This window comes from Onychostoma macrolepis, chromosome 22, assembly GCF_012432095.1.
Source record: "Onychostoma macrolepis isolate SWU-2019 chromosome 22, ASM1243209v1, whole genome shotgun sequence".
In the NCBI taxonomy this organism is placed as follows: Eukaryota; Metazoa; Chordata; class Actinopteri; order Cypriniformes; family Cyprinidae; genus Onychostoma; species Onychostoma macrolepis.
Genome location: NC_081176.1, coordinates 30,756,817 through 30,773,092, shown reverse-complemented (window position 1 = coordinate 30,773,092; position 16,276 = coordinate 30,756,817). Strand labels below are relative to the sequence as shown.

The window sequence follows — 16,276 nt, the reverse complement described above, 5'->3', positions numbered from 1 at the left end:
AGTTTCTGTAGGACTCTTCCGCAAAAATAAAGTGCACGAACGAAATGAGAATACATTCAAATCACAAGCCAAAGAGTTTAAAAACCATGTTTAATCAAAATGGTTCTTTACATTATGAAAAATCTGAACTGGAAAAAAGCAAAACCCTCAGTCACAAGCCAAATTTAGTTCATAAATCTGACATAAGCCTTACAACACACTTGTTATCCATCTTAATCCCATTCAAATTTCAAATAGATTTACATCTCTAAATACTAAATAGGCGTCAATTCCATGTATATGTTACAATATGCTTTGCACATTAAAAAAAAGGTACTGCACATTAAACTTGCACCTAAAGCCAACTTAAAAGAAATGTGAAAATTAAATAAAATTTGGGTGGGGGGGTGGGGTGGGGAGAGATGCACACCATAATGAAAGAAAAAAAAAACAAACTGTTGCATGTACAACATGTACCTAAACCAGCAGAGCATAATTACAACATTCACATTTAATTTTCACGTGGATAGTTGGGACGTTTCAGAACTCACACAGTTAAAAGGGAGCGAGGGGTCAGGGGTCGGGGGTCGCTGTACAGTTACTGATGCTTTCTGGAATGTCCTAGAAACGCTCTGACAATGTGGATTTAAGCAAATGGAAACAGTTCAGTTACAGACTTATTCATCAAACTTGATCTTCTTCCCTTGTGGTTTGTCTCCATATCCACCTCGTCCACCTGAAAAATTAGACAAATTTTAATTTACACAGCTCAGTTAAAACAGCACACTGCCATATTAGTAATGACTAGCATTTCTTATTTTTACCAACTGACTGGAAAGCTTCCTCAAAGTAGTAGGAAAAACAATATTACTACTACCACCACCATTAATAAATTTAACTACAATAGATTTAATCTAATTAAATCTATATAGTTTGTCTAAGTGTAAATTAAAAAAAAAAAATTTCTTAGTTTGAACAAAAGCTTTAAATGTTACACAGTTTTTAACAACGATTAAGAGAGATTTAGACAAACTATATAAATGTAATTAGATAAGTGTTAATAAACGGATAAAAACTAGTTTAGATTTAATTAGACGGCAAATTAAGCATTACATTTATAGAAATCAAAAGTTCAAGTTGCCATACAGTAACAATGATAATGCATTATATAAAGACTTAGTTAAAATATTACATTTAACTAGAAAGCTACAGATTTAGAGAAATTTAAAGTAGATTTAGCCAAATAACAGATTAGATTTAACTAGATGACAAATACATCTTACAATTGTTTAGTTAGGCGTCAATAAGGTTAGGATTTAATTAGGTGACAAATTTGAATAGACCATACGGTTTACAGAAATATTTAGATTCAAGTAGATGTACAATAAATAATTTCTACTATTAATACTACTAAAAATTAAATGAGTACAGTATAGTGCGCTAGTATTTTAATGTACTTTTGTCTATAAATGCATCACTAGATTGACACCCACCGCCTCTTCCTCCTCTGAAGCCGCCGCCGCCGCCTCTTCCTCCACGTCCTCCCCTGAAGCCACCGCCCCTGCCGCCCCCTCGGCCTCCGAAACCACCCCGTCCACCGCCGCGTCCTCCGAAACCTCCTCCGAAACCACCTCCAAAACCACCTCTGCCGCCCCCGCGGCCGCCCTCGCCCTTGGGCTTGGCGTAGTCCAGAGTGACTCTGTTTCCATCGATCTCTCCGTCATCCATGGCGTCTTTGGCCGCCTTGCAGTCTTCTTCGCTATCGAAGTCTACGAAACCAAACCTAGAGGAGGAAACACCGTATTAAGCAAACATTCAGAGGAAGATATAAATAAGAGCAGTGGTTACTGTAATCAAACGGCTTAAATGTTTCACATCAGACATGGGCATGTCCCAATGCAGTGGAAACACCTGTTTAACTGTGAATTTCACTCTACTTCTCGTGCGAATCCATACACCGCCACTGGATTGACAGAGAGGAGCTCATGAGAAGCAAGAAACACGTTAAAGTATCAAACACGACCGTACCCTTTAGATGATCCGGTGTCTCTGTCGGTCACGATTCTGGCATTGACGGCTCCATCAAAAGCCTCTTTCAGAGACTGATCTGTGGTGTCTTCTGACAGACCTTTGACAAACAGGGTTTTTGTAGGTCCTACAAACAGAGGAAAACAGTTAGCATTCGTATAAAGTAAAATAAATAAAAAGTGAGATTTAAGTACTCTACTAACCAGAGCTTCCTCTTCCGCCTCCACTGCTTCGGTCTCTGTCGTTCTGACTGAACTCCAATCTGATATTTCTGCCCTCGATTTCTGTGTTGTTGCAGTTCTCCAGCGCATCCTTGGCATCCTCCACATTCTCAAACTCTAAAAACGCATATCTACGAAAAAAAACGGAACGAGTTTGATTACACAAGCGCCACCACTGGCAAGGAGCAATTTTGCATCATTTAGCCCATCAAACTATTCCTTAAATATTGGTCTGAATAATACAAATATCAAAAAAATAAAGTAAACGAATGACTTTTGACATAAATGGTTGTAAAGTTTACATGATTATATAACTTCCTGGAATGTGACCATTTGAATCGGTTCTAAATGATTCAGCAAGTTCATGGAATCTGACGATTTGAATCATTCAACCATTTCAGTCAACGAATATTCTTCCTGGTGTTCATTTATTGAAGTTCTTGCCATAAACATTTTGAATCTTTGATTCAACAATGGGCATGTAGGACAAATGCAGCGACAAATTAAAAATATTATACACATTAAATTGTCAAAAACCTAACGAACAATTCATGGCTATACATTTAAATGCATTGAATCAACTGACGTACCCCTTTGGTCTGCCATTGTTCTGAGGTATTCTGATGGACACGGCCTTCTCAAACACACTCTGGAGGGAGTCTTCATTTGCAGTGAATGAAAGGTTGTTCACAACCAGTACTTTGTTTGCAGGAGCAACAGCTAAAATGAGTAGAAAACAAGAGTGCTGTTACCATTGATCTACAACAGATCTAGTCCAGAGCCAAACTGGATGTAGACAGCACCGTAACCCACCTCTGCTGCCCTTCTGACTCTTTTCTCCTGTGAAGTCAATGATGATAGAACGGCCCTGAACATCTGTCCCTTGCGCCTCCTCCATTGCCTTCTCTGCGATTGCCTCGGACTTGAACTCGAGGTAGGCGATTCTGTACCCCAAGAAGAGGATGTCAGTCAAGGACTCGCTTGAAAGCAGCATTTTTAAAAGACACGAACAGCCGTAGTCTTACCCTCTGCTAGAACCACTGTTGCCCATTGGTATCCTGATATCAACAGCCTGGTCAAAGATTTCCTTCAGTTCCTCCTGCGTTACGGAGTACGGCAGGTTCTTTACAAACAAAGTACGTGAATCTCTCTCTGAGGGAAAACAAAAAACAAACAATTGGCGTCTGCGAGTTCAATGTTTGACGTATCGTATTAGCGACAGCTCCAGATCAGCACTTGACTATCTTAAACCCACACGAGAATTCAGGAAAGTGAAAAGGCGTCATCATTTCTGGTTGGATTTACGCTCAAAGTGGCAGCTGCAGGAAGTTTACCTTTTTTGTTTTCCTGTGAGTTTTCTTTGCTTCTGGCTTTGTCGATTTTCAGCGGTTGACCCATCAGCTTCTTGCCATTGAGCTCCAGAGCCTTCTGCAACTCTTCCTCTGATGCGAAGTCAACGTAGCCAAATTTCCTTCAAAACAAATTATGACGCCCGATTTAGAAGTCAAATAAACATCCACAACTACTTTGCAATGGCAAAGTTGACTCGAATAGGAGGTCCAACAACTATTTTCTACTTACTTGGTCCCGCCAAGTCGGACGTCCTGAATTTCAAGACCTTCCTTTGAGAAGAACTTTGTGATTGCGGACTTAATTTCATCAAAGTCTTTATTGCTGTTTAAGTTGCCCAAGAAGAGACTGAAACCTGAAAATTCAAAACAAATTTAGTCCACCATACCGAGACGAAGAAAGAGACTTTTCCCCTTTAAACCAGCATCAGAATTAACATAAAAGGTGACATCACATATTTCAGTATTAAGTCCCTTTAAATCATCATATGTACTTTAATGCACAAGAACTGAATCATATAGAACTAAAGTCTCACCTTCACCATCAGTTTTAGCTTTCTTAGCCGGTGGCGTTCCCTTCTCTTTTTTGGTCTCAGCTTTCCTTTTTGTTGCAGTGACCGGGGTTTCTGAAGAGTGAAACAGGAAAAAAAAAAAAAAAAAAAAAATGAAGCTATCATAAATCAGGAACACAACGCACTGTGCAGAGAGGAGTACGATGCTCAAGGCAAGTTTTACTAAACAGGTCAAATTAGCGAGCGCGCGCAATTCCAAAACAGTGCAGATCAGTGTGGAATAGTTTTAAAATAGTTTAAGACGTGCTTTTTGGGTATTAAATAACTGTACAAATGCCATTTGACAAGCGCCAACTTTAGCAAAACACGTTGCATGACTGATTTTAACGCTCATCCCATAAATTTTGCATCTGAAAGAGAAATTCCTACAAATGCATATTCAATAACACCAGGCGCAAAAATAACTGTCCACGCAAATTCTTCACTGCGCATATTTAGTAAAACCTGACCGTACTATTAATGCCAAAAGATGGTTTGCATTGGTGCAGGCTGTTGTTAAAACTGGCCCTATATCTTGTAAATATTAAAGAAGAGCATGAAATAAGCATTACTACACACTGGTATTCACTTACTTGGACAATGAAGAAAATTTTTTAAAAAAGTTCTTCCGTATTATTTTTTTTTTTGTTTAGGTGGTCTACTAACAAATTAGGAGTATTTTACCAATAACTATCTAAATTACAATTACCTTCAAATCACACGTATAACTATTGTTATTGCAATTTTTTTCTCCCCATTTCTCACTGTATAAGACATATTTTTAAATCTGTATGCCATTCACATTTAAGCTGTAAAATCAGTTTTAGAAAAGTCGTAACGTAATATCTTGAGCCAAAGTATCTGATCAGCATATTAACATCAAAACAGTCTAAAAAGGTCTTCACTATCATACCATCATCATCATCTTCATCATCCTCATCATCTTCATCATCATCATCCTCATCATCATCCTCCTCCTCAGATTCCTCCTTTGCCTTCACCATTCCTGCCTTTTTGGGCGCTGGAGCAGTGTCCATTTCCTCTTCTGAATCAGGATGAAATATTTAAAAATTATGGAAAATGCAAACATCAGTCCACAGAATCAAATGCTTTCAGTATTAAATCCCTTCGTAAATCACATGTGCAGCTCTTAAAAATATACAGCCATTCACACACCATCATCTTCCTCGTCCTCATCCTCGTCCTCATCCACCTGCTTTGCTGCAGCTGCTTTGGCTGCAGGAGCTGCTTTCTTAGCAGCTTTGGCAGGAGTTGCCTTCTTGGGAGGTGGAGGTGGCTCTTCTTCTGATTCTTCATCTATAAAGACAGGAAGTGGCGTTAGAAATGTTCAAGTCACTTATGAATACACACCACCCTGAAGCACTTTCATACCATCCTCCTCCTCATCATCATCATCATCATCATCATCTTCAGACTCCTCCACTGGTGCTGCTTTCTTGGCAGAAGCTGCCTTGGCAGGTGCAGCTGCTTTAGCAGGTGTGGCCTTCTTTGGGGGAGGAGGAGCTTCCTCTTCTATGGGGGAGAATTGAGAAGTATTAAATGACATTTTGACCTTTAGATTAAGAATACAGCACTGAGGGAACCATGAAAACTCGCTTACCAGATTCTTCATCGTCACTCTCCTGTTTGGCAGCAGCTTTTCCATTTTTCACTGCCCTCGCTGGAGTCGCTTTCTTTGCTACAGCTTTAGCTGGTGGTGCCTGCCGAATTGAGGTTGAATTTCAATTAACAATTCCTTTAGTAGCAACAAAACAATTAAACCATTTACAGATCGATTCCTCACCGCTTCTTCCTCTTCCTCGCTCTCCACCTCCTCACTGGATTCTTCCACATCTTTGGGAGGTGGAGGTGCCTTTTTCTTCGGCTGCGCTTGTTTTTTAGCTGCCTGCAAACGTCAAGAAAAGGTTGGTTTGCGTGGGCAGATTTAAAATGTTTTATTGAAATTCTTGAGATTATGCAGCATTATCATATTTTCTGAAACAAGGTTCTTCTCTCAAATGTGCTGCGACTTATATTCCAAAACAACTTTCAGTTTTGCTTTAAAATTGTATTTACGTGTATAATGTGCCACTCTTTAATAACTTAGTTTATCACATTCTCATTTATGTTCGAAATACTACCAAATTTAAAATTTTAGTGAATAGAACTGAAAATACAAGATTATATTTAGTTTATTAATATATAATTATATCGTTTGCAAATGGGTTGTTTGATTTAGTTTATTTCTGAGCGCAGTAAAACGTGAAAAAAAAACCCAACTTCACTGAGTTTAACTCCGTGCGACATTTTTCAGAAAATGTGATAGTTAATTATAACAATCCCATGTAAATTTAAATGCATTTTAGATAAAACAATCAGGGTTGTGGTTTTATTATTTCTAAATATATATTTTTGTATTCATTCTATTAACACAAGCAAACAAAATTAATAACCAAATAACTATACCTCCAGGGCTTGTATGAGATACAGCAAATGTTTGGAGGCGTGGCCAAATCAAACACTATTTGATCACTTTAATTTGAAACGCGTTAAAGAGCAAGAACAAAATAACTAACCAAAATATATATTTTGTGGATAACTCAAAAAGCGCGACACGTTTTTGCGTAAAATTCTTGCGCTGCGGATTTTGGTCAACGCTATTTTTTTTTTGCTGGAGTGGCCAAGTTAAATAATTCTTCACTTAAATGCAACCACTATTAAAATGAAAAAATAAAATAATTTTTTATTTAGTTTGAGACTCAAAATGACTATTTAAAAGCCACAGCACCGCGCGTGGAGTTCCCCGCGTGGACGAACCCACGTGGGGTTCACGTTACACGTGGAAAACCCACATGCTTGCTATCAAACATGCTAGCTTAAACACGTGTGCCTTGCTCACATATTATAATCGTGCAAGTCAAAGAATACGCGCTAACAACACGACGCTGTTTAATGCAGCGTGTTAAATGTCCGCTCATTCGCATCAAAGAGCCAAAATGGAGGCGTTTAGCTTTGAGCTAACAATGCTACACGGCACACATGGCGAATACGCGATTTAGCGCGAAACCACCACACGCTATAAACCCAAAAAAATATCGCTAACCAAAAATGTCGATTTTACAACGCTACAAAACATGCGAAATACATACTAAAACGAAGCATACTTTATGCGTGTCAGCTGAGGCCTAATAAAGGAGAAGCGTGGTCAGCCCGTGTTAAACGAAAAACCAGCAAAAACGAGTGTTACGTAAAATTAGCTGATTTTACGCGCCGCTATTTAACATTAAAAATAATTTCCACTCTTTGAGTTTACATTTGCAAAGCTATAACACACATTTGATCGAAATACATGTGTTGCACATGTGGGCCTTCTTCGCACCAGACGCGAAAAAACGAATAACGGAATATTTCGCGTTTTGACCGTTTGCATTTAAATTTAAACGCGTAATTGTTATAATATGTTTGTAGGTATCTTACCTTAGCAAGCTTGACCATGACTGAAGGTTGTTTTTACAGTAAAGCTGATAACTGGAGAATGGCGCAGGTAAAAACCGTTCAGTCACACGTGGTTCTCAGTACAGGACAGAAAGAGCGCTCGCGGACGCTTTTAGTACGTCCAGAGAAGCCCCGCCCACTGAGACCGCCCTCCAGTGACGCTCAGTTCTGACTCGTTTCCGCAAACGGTTCTTTTGAACAGCTCGTTTCGATTCAGTGATTCTTTAATGTCTTGACGTAAATAAAAAAAAATAATAATAATTTTTTTTGACATTTACCTTGACATGTATCTAATTAAACGAGGAAAAACGACCCTCTCACTCTTGTATATGTGTCGTTTTAAAGTAGCCTACAACTCTGAAACAATAACTCTAAAAACTACTGATGTCGTGAAAATAAGATCAAATATGACCCATGATACATTTTTATTTTCTTTTTAAAACGTTCTGTCCTCTTGCCGAGCCGGTTCATTTTAGTGAATTAAAAACAACAACAACAACAACAACAAAACATACAGTGCAATATGCAGCGTATCTCGAACAATCAACTCCTCTGAACCGGATCTTTGTACTGAATCAAAATATTTATGAATCATTTTGAGTGATTATTTAATAGCATACAGGCTTATTCGTCAGATGAAAATGAACTACGAATGAAAATGAACGAAGTTGTTCACAGTTTTAGTCATGTTCTGCCTGTGATTAATCGAAACACTGTTGTCCCAATTAATTTTAACCATACATAACTTTTTTTAAATTGTAAATCGGTATTCCCAAAACACAAAGTAAAAAAATATATAAAATAATAATAATCATGATGTTAATGTTTGAATATGAATTAGCAATGCCCAACTGGAAAATTATTTAATTAATGAATTTGTTGCTTTATTGTTAAATTATTATTATTAGTAGTAGGCCTACTAGTATACTACGACTACTACTACTACTTACTTTTTATTAGGGTGAACTCAGGTAAAGTGGGCCACTTTTTGTAAAATGTGTAATAGATTCCTAGATGTTTTTTTTTTTTTTTCAGTTAAGTGGGCCATCCTTTATCAAAAATCATTCTGCATCTTAATTAACTCTTTCCCCGCCAGCGTTTTTTAAAAAAGTTGCCAGCCACCGCCAGCATTTTTGATGATTTTCACCTAAATTTGACGGCCCTCAGAATATTTTCTGCTATGAATATAAGAACATATTACATATCAAAATAAAGAACCGAGCCTCTGCTTTTAAACAAACGAACAAAAATTATTTTATTATATCTTCATGTGTTCATGTTTTATCACCATTTGAATGCAGATAGGTTTCATCAAAAATACAACATTTTGGACAAAACAAACTAAGAAAAATGCATTTTTATCAAAGTAGTGCATTTTCAAGCAAAATACATTCAGATGTCATATTCTTTCACCTGTAAATAATTATATGAATAATTGAAATTGCATTCAATAAACAGAACAAACAGACACACACACAAACATATGCATACATATGATTATACACACACACACAGGCTACATACATACATATGCATACATATACTGTGCACGCGCGCGCACACACACACACACACACACACCCCTATTCAGATCGACGGGTTATCGGTTACAACTACAGATGTTTCTGTGTCTGTAAATGCATCTCTCTCACTGACTACATCGTCCCGATCAGATTCAAAATGGTCAAAGCATGATCTACATAGGCTATATGATCTATATATGATCTACATTTTCTCTGATCCTTCCATATATGCCGATCGTCTTCTATTCGCACCCTAAAGACCCGGAAGACCCGTAACTCATTCAGGACATGCGCTAGGGCTTTCCTTACCGTAATACACCTAGAACACGGATTGCCGTAAAAAGTCGTCAATGGCGGGGAAGCGTTGGCTCTTACAGTTTTTTTTCAAATGCTTACACACAAAATCTTTACTTGTCACACAATTTCTGAAACCTGACACTCAGACACCAGAAGCACACACCAAATCTGCAAAACCTTACACTAATTCTCGGCATTTGACTCAGTTTACAATTTCATTAAACACTTTTTGCAAAACACAACACACAATTCTCTTTGTAACACACACAAATCTAACAGCAGAGGTGTAAAATACTTGAGTATTTTTACTTGATTACTGTACTTAAGTATTATTTTGGGGGATTTTTACTTTATTCAAGTACAATGGACTACTTGTACTTTTACTTGATTACATTTCTGAAGAAAAAAAACAGTACTTTTTACTCCTTACAAATTTATTGCAAAGTTCATTACATTTTTATGTTATCTTATACACACTGAATATGGGAAACGAAAGCTCAAACGTGCGTGAATGACATGAGAAGCAATGATCATTGTGTTCACACATCAAGCACACACACAGTTCTGCTTCAGTTATGACTGTCATCAGGTAAATGTCTGGGTTCAAAAGTTCACCATCAAATCTGAGGAAGCATGTTGAGGTAGCAAAGTTGCGTTTTCCCCCCAAAAAGTGTATTCATTTTTCTTTGTTTTGATAGAGCCATTAGCTGTGTAATACATTGGCTGAATGCACAAGATTTAGTGCAAATAAAATCAGTGATACATTTTTTTTTTTTTTTTTTTAAATATAATTAATATTTTTGTGGGAATTCTTTTTTTTTTTAATTAAATGTTACAAATCTCCAAAAAAAAGTGTTTAAATGAACATTGTACGCTTACTTAATTGAAATTCATGTTTAGTGACGTTCTTACCAGGTAGTGGATAAGTTGTATTAATAATATGACGCATTGAGTAGGAATTTGGACTCTCAATGTATATTTTCATAATCTTAATAATTACACGATTTGCTCATTAATTCATATAATTAGTCGCAAATAATTATGTAGCAATATTTCCTGAGAAAAAGCCCCCACAAACAAATTCCCCAAATAAACAATTAAAAGATTAATTATTCTTTTAGACAGTGACGTAGACAACACAAAAAAAGTGGCCTTTCAAAACGTTAATATTGCATGTTTTAATTCTATGACTCTCTTCATTAATTCAACCCATTCTTGCATTCTGTCTGGAATATGTTTCTAACCTCTGCATCACATTGTTATTAAGTGATAGTTCACCCAAAAATTAAGATTCTCATGTCGCCCCAAATGTTTATGACTTTCTTTCTTCAGATGAACACAGGCAAAGATTATTAGTCCGTATAATGCAAGGGGACAGGACCACTTTAAAGTGAACACGACGGTCAAGTTTAAAATATTGGTATTCGTAATTTTCATTGTTTCACTTAAGAAGACACTGATTCATTAACAGGGTTTGTATGAGTTACTGTCATATTCACTTTCTGTGGTTTTTGAAGTGTCATTTTTTGATGTCCCATACTTGTTATACGAAAAATTTAGTTTAGATGATTTAGATCTTAGTTTGTGTGTTCATCTAATAAATGAAAGTCATTATATATATATATATATATATATATATATATATATATATATATATATATATAAAAATAATTTAACTGCATGATTTTTACTGTACCACCAATAACCTACTTCTAAATATAATGTAGAAACTTAAATTTTCTGTAAAGCTGCTTTGCAACGATTTGTATCGTGAAAAGCGCTAAACAAATAAATGTGAATTGAAAAACCTGTATTTTTCTCCCTTTAACCAAACTTCTGTATGTCTGTCAGAAAAAAAAAAAAAAAGAAAAAAAGTACTTCTACTTTTTTAATACTTGAGTACAATTTAAAGTTGTACTTTTTTACTTTTACTCGAGTATGTTTTTGGCCAGATACTTGTACTTTTAATTGAGTAAAATTTTCACTGAGTATCTTTACTTTCACTTGAGTAAAATGTTTGAGTACTTTTTACACCTCTGTCTAACAGGAAGTATCTTGATTTCCTTTTTCAAACACAGCCATTTAAAATGCCACACTAATTCATCAGCGCCTCACACTAACTCCTCACATGCACAAACACTCATTGCTTTATTTAGCACCAACCAATCATGGCTTTATGATAGGCCTATAAATAGGCCACAGGTCAAGTTATACAGTTTTTCTTGCTTCGTCGCTTTGATGCATTTCTCAGATCAAAAATGAAATTCTTAAAACTACTTTGTTCAACCTCCACATCATCTAGTCACTTGTGCACATCATAAAAGCAGTTTCTCATTCTTTTGAACAAGTTGCGATTGCTTTGGTACATTCATGCAACTGATTATGTACATTTGTCTGCGGTTTCCTACATTATCAGCTGCTAATGTCATGTTGTTCAAAATGTATTATATAGTTCTCTGTGCAAGTAAACCGCTAGTAAAAGTGTAACTGTGAATTCGATCCAGTCTCTTTCAATCAATATCACACGTACAGTAGTGTAAATTTGTACTTTTGAAATGGATATATGGCATACATAAGAAGCTCAGCCTTCTGCATTTCAGTACCGTAACCGTCATCTAAACTGTTGCCATAGTTTACATCAGGTAATACTAACAGAGTGCAGTGTTATTTTGACAACATGACTAAGCATTTTGACTATCTTGTTTGTGAACAATGAAACAAGGACTTTTTGTTCTGATGGCACTAATATGTTCATTGACAAATATTTACTTTTGAGATATGAATTAAAGATTTTGAGTAAGTTACAGGCTTTCGCAGGTAATCAATTGTGTGGTTTGCACAAATTGTTTTGAGAAATGCACATACTTCTTTGCCAGTATTACAGTAAGGATAATTCGAGAAATGCACCAAAGTGACGAAGAAAAACTGTAGGTTTTGAACAATGGATGCAAACTATGTATTTCCTTTCTTTCTTACTGCGTAATACTGTATTCAGAACCACAAATGCTTACAGTTTAAAAAAAAATAAAAAAAGTTTGTTTTCAATCTTGCGTTCATGTTTACCATGAATTTTTCATGGAATTTTTAATCTCTCTGCCAATTACTTTCAATCTTGTACATTGAAATCTTGTACATCTTGTACAAGAGCTTTATGTTTTGAATAACTGTGTGTATATGATATATCCAAAAATATAATATTATGGCGAAAGTGTTTGCAACGTAAGACAAATGTTTGATTTTGAGATGTGTTTGTGATATTTTGAATGCAGTGCTTCATTTTGCAAGAGATGTGAGGCATTTTGCATTTTGTGTGTGCAGTTCTTGGATTTGTGTGTAAAGTTTTGAAAAAGAGAGGCATAGTTTTGGAAATGTGTGTAAGCAGTTGAAAAAAACTGTAATTGACAAAATATCTCATCAATGGTGGGGAAAGAGTTAAAAACAATACTTGAATTTTCTGACTGCATTCTCATTTATCTTTTCTAAAAAGCAAATTATACATGTCAACTATAAAATAACCAGACAATGTCAATATATTTAATTAATCTGGGTGTAATTACAAAAGGCTAAAGGTTGGCCCACTTTATATAACACATTCAGCCAAAGTGGACCAGCAATATTTAAACACCTTACAAGAAAACTACAATTTTTTTTTTTTAAAAAGAATTAACTAGACCCCAAAGATCTAGTTAATTACAGACCGATCTCGAATCTCCCTTTTCTGTCAAAGATACTAGAAAAGGTAGTATCCTCACAATTATATTCCTTCTTACAGAAAAATGATATCTGTGAGGAATTTCAGTCAGGATTTAGATCGTATCATAGTACTGAGACTGCTCTCATTAGAGTTACAAATGACCTGCTTCTATCATCTGATCGTGGTTGTATCTCTTTATTAGTTCTACTGGATCTTAGCGCTGCGTTCGACACTATCGACCACAACATTCTTTTGAATAGACTAGAAAACTTTGTTGGCATTAGTGGAAGTGCATTAGCATGGTTCAAATTGTACTTATCTGACCGCCATCAGTTCGTAGCAGTGAATGAAGAGGTATCATATCGATCACAAGTGCAGTATGGAGTACCTCAAGGCTCAGTACTAGGGCCGTTACTTCTCATGCTTTACATGTTACCCTTAGGAAATATCATCAGGAAACACAGTGTTAGCTTTCACTGTTATGCTGATGATACTCAGCTCTATATTTACTGCTAAATTCTGAAAAAACAGAGGTATTAATTATCGGACCTGAAAACCCCAATTATGTAATAATCTAGAACACTGTCTAACACTTGACGGCTGCTCTGTCAATTCTTCGTCATCAGTTAGGAACCTTGGTGTGCTGTTTGATAGCAATCTTTCCTTTGACACCTACGTTTCTGGCATTTGTAAAACTGCATTTTTTCATCTAAAAAATATATCTAAATTGAGACCTATGCTCTCAAAGTCAAATGCAGAAATGTTAATTCATGCATTTACGACCTCAAGGTTAGATTATTGTAATGCTTTATTGGGTGGTAGTTCTGCTCGCTTAATAAACAAACTATGGCTGGTCCAAAATGCAGCAGCTAGAGTTCTTACTAGAACCAGGAAATATGACCACATTAGCCCGGTTCTGTCAACACTGCACTGGCTCCCTACTAAACATTGTATAGATTTTAAAATCTTGTTAATTACTTATAAAGCCCTGAATGGTTTAGCTCCTCAGTACTTGAGTGAGCTCTTATCGCATTATAGTCCTCCATGTCCACTACGTTCTCAAAACTCTGGCCATTTGATAATACCTAGAATATCAAAATCAACTGCGGGTGGCAGAACCTTTTCCTATTTAGCGCCAAAACTCTGGAACAATCTACCTAACACTGTTCGGGAGGCAGACACACTCTGTCAGTTTAAATCTAGATTAAAGACCCATCTCTTTAACCTGGCTTACACATAATACAGTAATACGCTTCTAATATTCAAATCCGTTAAAGGATTGTTAGGCTGCATTAATTAGGTCAACCAGAACCGGGAACACTTCCCGTAACACCCGATGTACTTGTTACATCATTAGAAGAATGGCATCTACGCTAATATTAGTCTGATTCTTTCTTATTCCGAGATCACCGTAGCCACCAGATCCAGTCCGTATCCAGATCAGATGGTTACTGCAGTCACCCGGATCCAGTCCGTATCCAGATCAGATGGTGGATCAGCACCTAGAGATGACCTCTACAGCCCTGAATGTCAGCGGCGGTCAGGACACCTAGATGAGCCCCAGAGACAGATCCCCAGTGAGAACCTTGTCACCTAGACAGCCATCGGGACAAGACCACGGGAACCAAATGAGTCCTCTGCACAATCTGACTTTGCTGCAGTTGGAACTGAACTGCTGTTTTGTCTGGCCAGAGCAGAACTGGCCCCCGATTGAGCCTGGTTTCTCCCAAGGTTTTTTTATCCATTCTGTCACTGATGGAGTTTTGGTTCCTTGCCGCTGTCGCCTCTGGCTTGCTCAGTTGGGGACACTTATTTTCCAGCGATATCGTCTACATGATTGCACAGATACTATTTAAACTGAACTGAGCTGGACGATGACATCACTGAATTCAATAATGAAATGCCTTTAACTGAAAATTGAGTGTTTAATCTTGTCATTTTACATTATTGACACTATTTTCCTATTCTGATATTGGAAAGTTGCTTTGACACAATCTGTATTGTTAAAAGCGCTATATAAATAAAGGTGACCTGACTTGACTTGACTATTTTATCATTTAGAGAAACAGTGTTCCTTTAATTAAGAACCATTGTTATGCTCTGAAAGTGTAATCCCTTTGAGCACAGTACAGTCAAGCCCACTTTACCTGAATTCACCCTGTTATGTACATGCTTATATTTAATGCACAATAGCTGACTATGTTTACTGCAATTTGTACCCTGGATAACTGTGTACACGACAAACGAAAATCCTGCAAATTGATTAAGTCTTTTGAGTTGGTTCTATTCAGTGAATCATCAAGCTTGTTAGCAAACCGTTCATAAGTTTGCGATTGACTGAGTTTATGTCTCATAATTCTAATTGTATACCTTGTAATTCTGAGGTTATTTCTCACAATCTGAGTTTGTATCTCAAAATTCTGAGTTTATATCACAATTATAAGTTTATTTCAATCATGACAACTCTCAGAAGATTTTAGCATGGTGATGGATATGACAATGTTAATGTGGTCTTGGCGGAATAGATCTGCTACGCTGCTGCTGCTGTTGGTTATTGCTGTAGTTGTAGATTATCGCTGCTGCTGCAAGCAAGTACAGGAACTTGCTACTGCCAATGCATATGCCAATACGGTGCCATGAGTATTTAAGACATACTGCTGCTGCACAAATAGCATATAAAATAACCTGTAGCAGATCTATACAAGTGGAGTTGGGGAAGGTGGAGGGTTTCAGAGAAACTCTTTAGCGCTCTGCAGGAATCTCAAGTGAATGCTAGCCAGCCATATAAATGCAAGGCAGTAAGCTCATTGGCTGCATATGCAGCATGAACCAATCAGCTTGTGCCAAGTCATTTAACTCTCTGAATATCATCAGTTACGTTAACAACCCGTCACCCTGCGTCATCTGAGTTTCATGACTGAACTATGTATATCTCACAATTATGAGTTTATATCTCACAGTTCTGAGTTTATATCTCACAATTCTAAGTTTATATCTCGCAATTCTGAGTTTATATCTCACAATTCTAAGTTTAAATCTTGTAATTCTGCATTTCTATCTCACAATTCTGAGATTATATTTCAGAATTCTGAGTTTATATCTCACAATTCTAAGTTTAAATCTTTTAATTCTGAGTTTA

General features: G+C 36.6%; 1 protein-coding gene and 2 non-coding genes across 3 annotated transcripts; all 3 read right to left on the bottom strand.

The window, feature by feature from the left end:
- Window positions 1-73: 73 nt before the first annotated feature.
- On the bottom strand, window positions 74-7,752 carry ncl (nucleolin). Its single transcript, XM_058761157.1, has 16 exons — window positions 7,606-7,752; window positions 5,933-6,034; window positions 5,750-5,849; window positions 5,521-5,661; window positions 5,305-5,445; window positions 5,042-5,173; window positions 4,114-4,203; window positions 3,810-3,933; window positions 3,563-3,699; window positions 3,254-3,380; window positions 3,042-3,172; window positions 2,819-2,948; window positions 2,211-2,359; window positions 2,008-2,134; window positions 1,473-1,762; window positions 74-715 (listed from the first exon to the last, which is right to left on the bottom strand). Exons 1-16 carry the CDS (start codon window positions 7,621-7,623, stop codon window positions 657-659), a joined length of 1,998 nt encoding a protein of 665 aa, XP_058617140.1. The 5' UTR covers window positions 7,624-7,752; the 3' UTR covers window positions 74-656.
- LOC131531460 (small nucleolar RNA SNORA75) lies at window positions 1,844-1,974 on the bottom strand. Its single transcript, XR_009268698.1, has one exon. It is a non-coding gene; the product is annotated as a small nucleolar RNA SNORA75 (small nucleolar RNA).
- On the bottom strand, window positions 4,002-4,072 carry LOC131531461 (small nucleolar RNA SNORD82). Its single transcript, XR_009268699.1, has one exon. It is a non-coding gene; the product is annotated as a small nucleolar RNA SNORD82 (small nucleolar RNA).
- Window positions 7,753-16,276: the final 8,524 nt, after the last annotated feature.

Bases quoted from the DNA above. Each gene is read 5' to 3' on its own strand.
- ncl (XM_058761157.1), bottom strand. The intron at 5,446-5,520 runs GTATGAAAGTGC...CTGTCTTTATAG, and splicing joins TGATGATGAGGAGGAGGATG to ATGAAGAATCAGAAGAAGAG. The intron at 3,173-3,253 runs GTAAGACTACGG...CTTGGGGTACAG, and splicing joins AACAGTGGTTCTAGCAGAGG to AATCGCCTACCTCGAGTTCA.